The 7,859-nt window shown below is 53.5% G+C and overlaps 1 protein-coding gene across 1 annotated transcript; it reads right to left on the reverse strand.

Moving 5' to 3' along the window:
- Positions 1–753: 753 nt before the first annotated feature.
- On the reverse strand, positions 754–7,647 carry LOC138224451 (mucin-2-like). Its single transcript, XM_069181780.1, has 6 exons — positions 5,996–7,647; positions 4,623–4,703; positions 2,541–2,790; positions 1,719–1,833; positions 1,304–1,394; positions 754–1,217 (listed from the first exon to the last, which is right to left on the reverse strand). The coding sequence occupies exons 1-6, from the start codon at positions 6,072–6,074 to the stop codon at positions 1,069–1,071; spliced, it is 765 nt and encodes a 254-aa protein (XP_069037881.1). The 5' UTR covers positions 6,075–7,647; the 3' UTR covers positions 754–1,068.
- Between the last annotated feature and the right edge of the window lie 212 nt (positions 7,648–7,859).

The following is a 7,859-nucleotide window of genomic DNA, read 5'->3' on the forward strand; positions in this document are numbered from 1 at the left end:
ATCTGCTCACACAGGGCTCTCTGGACAGAGACACAGAGGCACTGGTCACTCACACACACTGGGCACTCAGACTCTCAGACACACTGGTCACACACACACACACACTGGTCAATCAGACACTCAGACACACTGGTCACTCACTCACACTGGGCACTCACACACACAAACAACCACTGGTCACTCACACACACTGGTCAATCACACACTCAGACACACTGGTCACTCACTCACACTGGTCGTTCACACACACTGGTCACTCAGACACACAAACAACCACTGGTCACTCAGACACACTGGTCACAGACACACACTGGTCACTCAGGCACACTGGTCACTCAGACACTCAAATACACTGGTCACTCAGACACACAGAGACACTGGTCACTCAGACACACTGGTCACAGACACACACTGGTCACTCACACACACTGGTCACTCAGACACACAAACAACCACTGGTCACTCAGACTCTCAGACACACTGGTCACTCACACACACTGGTCACTCACACACACAAACAACCACTGGTCACTCACACACACTGGTCAATCAGACACTCAGACACACTGGTCACTCACTCACACTGGGCACTCAGACTCTCAGACACACTGGTCACACACACACTGGTCACTCAGACACTCAGACACACTGGTCACACACACACACTGGTCACTCACACACACTGGTCACTCAGACACACAAACAACCACTGGTCACTCAGACACACTGGTCACTCCGACACACAGACACACACTGGTCACTCAGACACACAGACACACACTGGTCACTCAGACAGACACTCACTGGTCACTCAGAAACACTGGGCAGTAGGACACACAGACACACAGGTCACTCAGACACACAGACACACACTGGTCACTCAGACAGACACTCACTGGTCACTCAGACACACAGAGACACTGATCACACAGACACACACTGGTCACACATACACTGGTCACTCATACACACTGGTCACTCAGACACACTGGTCACTCAGACACTCAGACACACTGGTCACTCAGCTCTGGGAATTCCCTGCAGTCTCTTGGGAAAAGGCCTTGCTGGTCAGTGTGGCCGGACGCTGGTGGACAGGGGTGTGCTCACCGCCTCTGTGCAGTTTGTCTCGGGGGGCGGTGCAGTCGGGTCCTCACAGTGCTCCGTCGGGCCGTCCAGTTTCTGCAGTTTCCCGAATTCCAGGGGGCTGATTGTTACGCCTGGACAGACAGAGCAGCGGTCAGGGCTCTAGAGCTCTAGTGAGCGGATCAGCCGGACTGAGGGCCCTGCGGGTCTCCCTCCCTACCTGCCGCAGTGACCCTGTCGCTGTCCTTGATGCCGTTGAAGTCCCCACACAGCCCGCAGGTCTGGTTCCTGTACTGCTCATCGATCGCCACCTGCAGGGCGAGAGGAGGCTCTGCGGTCAGCAGGGCGCCCAGATAGGGTGCCTCTGTCTGCTGCTGGGTCGATACCTGCAGTGGCCACCAGGCGGCAGCAGCGAGCAGCTTGACCTCACTGCAGAGCAGCTGTACTGAACAGCAGCAGACCGTGACCACGTCTGTTCCCATCGATCTCAACCTCCTGCTGGTGAGTCAAGGGAAGGGCGAGGCGCTGGACCACAGCGCCGATCCCATCGAGAGAGACAGGTTACAGAGACAGTGAGAGGAGGGTCTGGAAAGAGCTGTGAGTGATGTTCCTGAATCTGTGTGGCCGGTGCGTACCGAGAGAGCGTCCTTCCAGTCCCACTGCAGCTCCAGCCCCAGTCTGGCCGTCACCCTCAGGGACTCCCCGCTCCTCTCAGCCAGCACTCCTCCCTGGATGAAGGGCAGAGGCACCCTGGTGCACAAGGGAGTGAGGTCAGAGCCACACATTGACACACACTGGGGTGCAGGTCAGAACCACACATTGACACACACTGGGGTGCAGGTCAGACCACACATTGACACACACTGTGGTAACAGGGCAGAACCACAAAAGTGCATACACAGGTGAACAGGCCAAAATCACACTTTGACACACACTGGGATACAGGTCAGAACCACACGTTGTCACACACTGGGATACAGGTCAGAACTACACATTGTCACACACTGGGATACAGGTCAGAACCACATATGTACACACACTGGTGTACAGGCCAAAACCACACTTTGACACACACTGGGATACAGGTCAGAACCACACATTGACACACATTGGGGTACAGGTCAGAACCACACGTTGTCACACACTGGGATACAGGTCAGAACCACACATTGTCACACACTGGGATACAGGTCAGAACCACATATGTACACACACTGGTGTAAAGGCCAAAACCACACTTTGACACACACTGGGATACAGGTCAGAACCACATATTGATTCTCACTAGTGTACAGGTCAGAACCACACAGTGACACACACTGGGATAAAGGTCAGAACCACACAACTGTCACATAGTCGAATACAGGTTAGAGGCATACGTTAAAACACACTGGGACAGAGGTGACAGAGGTCAGAACCACACATAGACACATACAATTGCATCCCAACAGACTCACCGCTCGCCATTGGCAGAGACTGTCTCCCTGCGCAGCTCCAGAACCATGCCCTCCAGCTTCATGGTGACCTGGCTAATGGCAGAGTCACTGGGGGTCACAGTCCTGCGGATCTGGATGTTGAAGTGCTCATAGGCAGCACGGCAGTGGGACGCCAGCACGTAGTTACAGGGGCCCGGGAGCTGATAGAGCTCCCCGTCAAACATGCGGTAGTGATGCCTGCCCCAGGTGCTGCACACTCCCCGGGGATGAGCTGAGACACACAGACACCAGAGTTACACTCCTGGGCTGCAGTTAGATGCAGTAGAGGAGTCCAGTGAGAGTCAGCCTCAGTGCTGCAGCAGTGGAGTGGAAAGGACTAAAGAAATTTCTACTAATTAATGACACCTGCAGTATGTAATCCTGGTCCAGAAAGGTCAGAGTGTCTACAGGTTTGAGGTGGGAGAAGCTGGTAAATTTGTCCAGTGAGGGTGATTTATGATACAAGGGACCTGCAGACACAGGACTGCCCCATCCCCAATCCACTGACGTCCCAGCAGCAGTAGGGCTGAGACTGGGACTGTTATTCCACACATCGCACTCCAGAGCACAAGAGTCCTGTTCTGCTCCGTGCTCTGTGCAAGAAGGCTCCTCTCAGTGCACTTAAGAGATACAATAGTGAGTGAAGACAGCAGGGGGTGCTGTGGTATTTAATTTAGTGCTAGGCTGGGCTGGGCTCACGCTGGTGAGAAATTGAGCGTCAGGTCCCAATCCTACTGGGAGAGGGAGGAGGGAACTCAGTTGAACTGGCAGCCCAGTATGTGATCTCCTGTCACAGCCTGAGGAACAGTGAGTCTGTCTCCCAATAATGCTCAATATGTTTACAGTATATGTCAATATTTTAACATATGTCTTTGTTGTAAATGTCTGTAATATGTGTGTAGGTTTTATTTTACTTGTATTTTTTGTTTTGTTTCATGTGAATTTCATTATTTTATTTGCTTTGGCAACACTGATTGTACCTATCGGTCATGCTAATAAAGCACCTTGAATTGAATTGAATTGAATTGAGTTGAATTGACTGATTCATAGAAACATCTCGCTGCCTCACAGCTGAGGCATTGCTGTTACCTGTGCGAAACAGTGTGCAATATCTGAGGATAAGAAAGCCTGCAGCTCATTCCACTGCTCACAGGGCCTAAAACCCTGATCAAGCTCGTCCCTGCAGTAGCAGAAGGACAGCGTGACTTGGTTCTGATTCTGTGCACCTGCACAACTATGGAGCAAGGAAAAATCACCAGTACAGTTTCCCCAACAGAATTGCACTGAGCTCTGGTGCCCCTGTCCTCTGTTTAACCAGGCTCTTCCTGCAGGGGCTGTCCTGAGCTGTGTCTAGGACAGGTAGTGTCCAGAGCTGTCTCTGACCAGGACAGGTAGTGTCCAGAGCTGTCTCTGACCAGGACAGGCAGTGTCCAGAGCTGTCTCTGACCAGGACAGGCAGTGTCCAGAGCTGTCTCTGACCAGGACAGGCAGTGTCCCGGGGTGTCTCTGACCAGACAGGTAGTGTCCAGAGCTGTCTCTGACCAGGACAGGCAGTGTCCAGATCTCTCTCTGACCAGGACAGGCAGTGTCCAGAGCTGTCTCTGACCAGGACAGGCAGTGTCCCGGGCTGTCTCTGACCAGACAGGTAGTGTCCAGAGCTGTCTCTGACCAGGACAGGCAGTGTCCAGATCTCTCTCTGACCAGCACAGGTAGTGTCCAGAGCTGTCTCTGACCAGCACAGGTAGTGTCCTGAGCTGTCTCTGACCAGGACACGTAGTGTCCTGAGCTGTCTCTGACCAGGACAGGCAGTGTCCCGGGCTGTCTCTGACCACGACAGGTAGTGTCCTGAGCTGTCTATGACCAGGACAGGCAGTGTCCAGATCTCTCTCTGACCAGGACAGGTAGTGTCCTGAGCTGTCTCTGACCAGGACAGGCAGTGTCCAGAGCTCTCTCTGACCAGGACAGGCAGTGTCCTGAGCTGTCTCTGACCAGGACAGGCAGTGTCCTGAGCTGTCTCTGACCAGGACGAGGTCCTGACCTCCTTCAAACCAACAGTGTACTCACGAGAGACGGTCCTGAAAGTCGGGATGAGGGGGAACAGTGTGGCCTGGCTTGGTAGGATAACAGAGGAGGCATTTAGAGCTCCTGCAACGAGAGAGAGAAAAACAGGACAAATTCACTTATTCATTCATTCACTCATCCACCTTCTTCCTGTCCCCTGTAGCAAGAACCTGTTAGCAAAACAAGTGCATGAGCTATGACGCCTCTCAGTTTAGAAATAGTGACCAACATCAGCCGCAGAGGCAGGGAGTAGAGATGACAGACAGAGCAGACAGAGAGAGCTCAATAGAGACTGGACACAGGCAGACCTGGCTGTCCAGGGAGGACAGGCTCAGTGACCACAGCCTGGCCAGAGAAACTGGACACAGGCTGACCTGGCTGCCCAGAGAGGACAGGCTGTGCTCCCACTGCCAGCAAGGAGAAACAGAGACAGAGGTGCACTTCCTACTGCACTGTGACAGATGTTCTGGGATTAGAGAAACATTCTTCCCCAAATTTACAAATCTAATCCCAGAATTCCCACACCTGCCAGAATCACAACAGGTCCCAATCCTACTGGGAGAGGGAGGAGGGAACTCAGTTGAACTGGCAGCCCAGTATGTGATCTCCTGTCACAGCCTGAGGAACAGTGAGTCTGTCTCCCAATAATGCTCAATATGTTTACAGTATATGTCAATATTTTATAATATGTCTTTGTTGTAAATGTCTGTAACATGTCTGTAGATTTTATTTTACTTCTATTTTTTGTTTTGTTCCATGTTAATTTTATTATTTTTATTTGCTTTGGCAACACTGATTGTACCCATTGGTCATGCTAATAAAGCACCGTGAATTGAATTGAATTGAGAACAGAGAGAGTGGACAGAGAGAGTTGAGGAGAGAGTGGACAGAGAGATTGGACAGAGATTGGAGACAGAGATTGGAGACAGAGAGAGTGAACAGAGAGTGAGTGGACAGACAGAGAACAGAGAGGACAGAGAGAGTGGAGAGAGAGGACAGAGAGAGAGGACCGAGAGCAGACAGAGAGGACAGAGAGAGTGGACAGAGAGAGTTGAGGAGAGAGTGGACAGAGTGGACAGAGAGGACAGAGAGAGAGTGGACAGAGAGATTGGACAGAGATTGGAGACAGAGAGAGGGGACAGAGAGAGAGTGGACAGAGATTGGAAAAAGAAAAACGGACAGAGTGGACAGAGATAAAGGACAGAGAGCGGAGTGAGAGAGTGGACAGACAGAGAGTGGACAGAGAGAGAGGACAGAGAGAGTGGACAGAGAGTGGACCGAGAGCAGAGAGAGTGGACAGACAGAAGGTGGACAGAGAGAGGGTGGACAGACAGAGCGAGTGGCCAGAGAGCACAGCCCCGAGGAGACGCCCCTACCGTCCTGAGCAGAGCCTCGTCCTGCAGTTAGTGTGAGGCACAGCAGCGCACATGCGCTCATCGCCTGTCGCAGCCCCATGATTCCCAGTGCTCCTGGTCGCTTCTCCACAGGTGCTCCGGGGAAAGGCTGTGTCTCCGGACGCCGGCTCCGGGTTTTATAGCGGCGCAGCGGAGGAGGAGCCGGACAGCATCAGAGAGGGGTCCACGATCTCCAGGATCCTGGGGCGTGACGCTCTCCACAGCAAACAGAATTTAACTTTTGCGCAAAGCGGATCACGCTAAGCTGTTTGGACAGGCCTTGTCAGACAACAAGAGGTTTGTCCTGTCGCTTGTGTCCAGTAATCATCTCTCCCTGTCCGGCGAGAGACGGGCACAGCCGTCAGGATGGTGATGTGTTTGTGCAGAGAGGGCATCTGAACTTCTGGGCCTGAGCGTCACAGCACAGGGGAGCCCCGCCCCCTCCGTTCTGGGGGCGCAGGTCACCCCTAAACAGCTCGGCTCGTTGGGAAAGTGACAGTTTGACACCTGGTGCTGAAACATTACTGTAGAGCTGAGAAACACCACCAACTGGACCAGACCACCAGCGAGGGAGAGATCTGGACCACACACAGACCAGTCAGGACCAACCACAGGCCTGGACCGCACACAGACCGGTCAGGACCACCAGCGCCGGAGAGGTCTAGACCACACACCGGTCAGGACCACCAGCACCGAAGAGGCTGGACCGCACACAGACCGGTCAGGACCAGCCTCAGGCCTGGACTGCACACAGACCGGTCAGGACCAGCCTCAGGCCTGGACCACACACAGACAGGACCGGACCGCCAGCACCAGAGAGGCCCGGACCACCTGTTTTCGGACACGAGTAGGAAGGCCTGTGCTAGCGCCTGATTAATGTGCTGGAGGTGCAGAGTAATTTGAGGGCTTCTGGACTTTCAGCCCGGACATTCATTCTCAGGGGACAGCCTGCCACACGCTGTCCCATGAGGTGCCTGGACCGGGCCTGTGCTCTCCCGGGCTGAACCGGAGCCCAGCCCAGCCTCTGTTGACCCTTCTCCTGTACAGTCCAGTCCTCAGGCTCCAGGGTCTCTAAGAGGCTTACCTGAGCAGAAGCAGCCCTGATCGGCCTGTACAGCAGGCAAACAGTGGTGTTTGCACAGCGTCTCCGGGTTTCCCACTCCGGGAATTCTGGAGCCTGGCAGATTTGTGAGCTCTCACGCACATACAGTAATCTCTGGACATACCCAGACGGCTATGAGTTAACGAGCACGCCTTCGTTTATCTGTAAGGGCACAAGAGAGGTTACGAATGAGATGAGCCGTTTGGCCCGTCTAGCCTGCTGCTGATAGCAAATTGCTCCCCGGACCTTATCCAGCTGTTTCCTGGGAGAAACCAGAGTATCGGCTTCAGCCACAGGGCTGGGCAGCCTGGGTCACACTCCCACCACCCTTTGTGCAAAGGAGTGCCCCCTGTTCTGAGTTTTAAGTGTATATCCACACAGCTTCACCCTGCGTCCTCTGGTTCGTGTTCCACTGTTGATTGTGAAGACGTCCACTGGCTTGACTCATTAGTGACTCTGAGCCTCAGTGAGGATTTTGAATACTTGTATCATGTCCCCTCATATTCTCCCCTGTTCACGGCTAAAGAGACTCAGTTCCTGCAGCCTGTCACTGTGGGACACTCCTTTCAGACTAAAGAGACTCAGTTCCTCCAGCCTGTCAGTGTGGGACGCTCCCTTCAGACTAAAGAGACTCAGTTCCTCCAGCCTGTCAGTGTGGGACGCTCCCTTCAGACTAAAGAGACTCAGTTCCTGCAGCCTGTCAGTGTGGGACGCTCCCTTCAGACTGAAGAGACTCAGTTCCTC

The sequence above is a fragment of the Lepisosteus oculatus genome, chromosome 21, assembly GCF_040954835.1.
Source record: "Lepisosteus oculatus isolate fLepOcu1 chromosome 21, fLepOcu1.hap2, whole genome shotgun sequence".
NCBI lineage: Eukaryota > Metazoa > Chordata > Actinopteri > Semionotiformes > Lepisosteidae > Lepisosteus > Lepisosteus oculatus.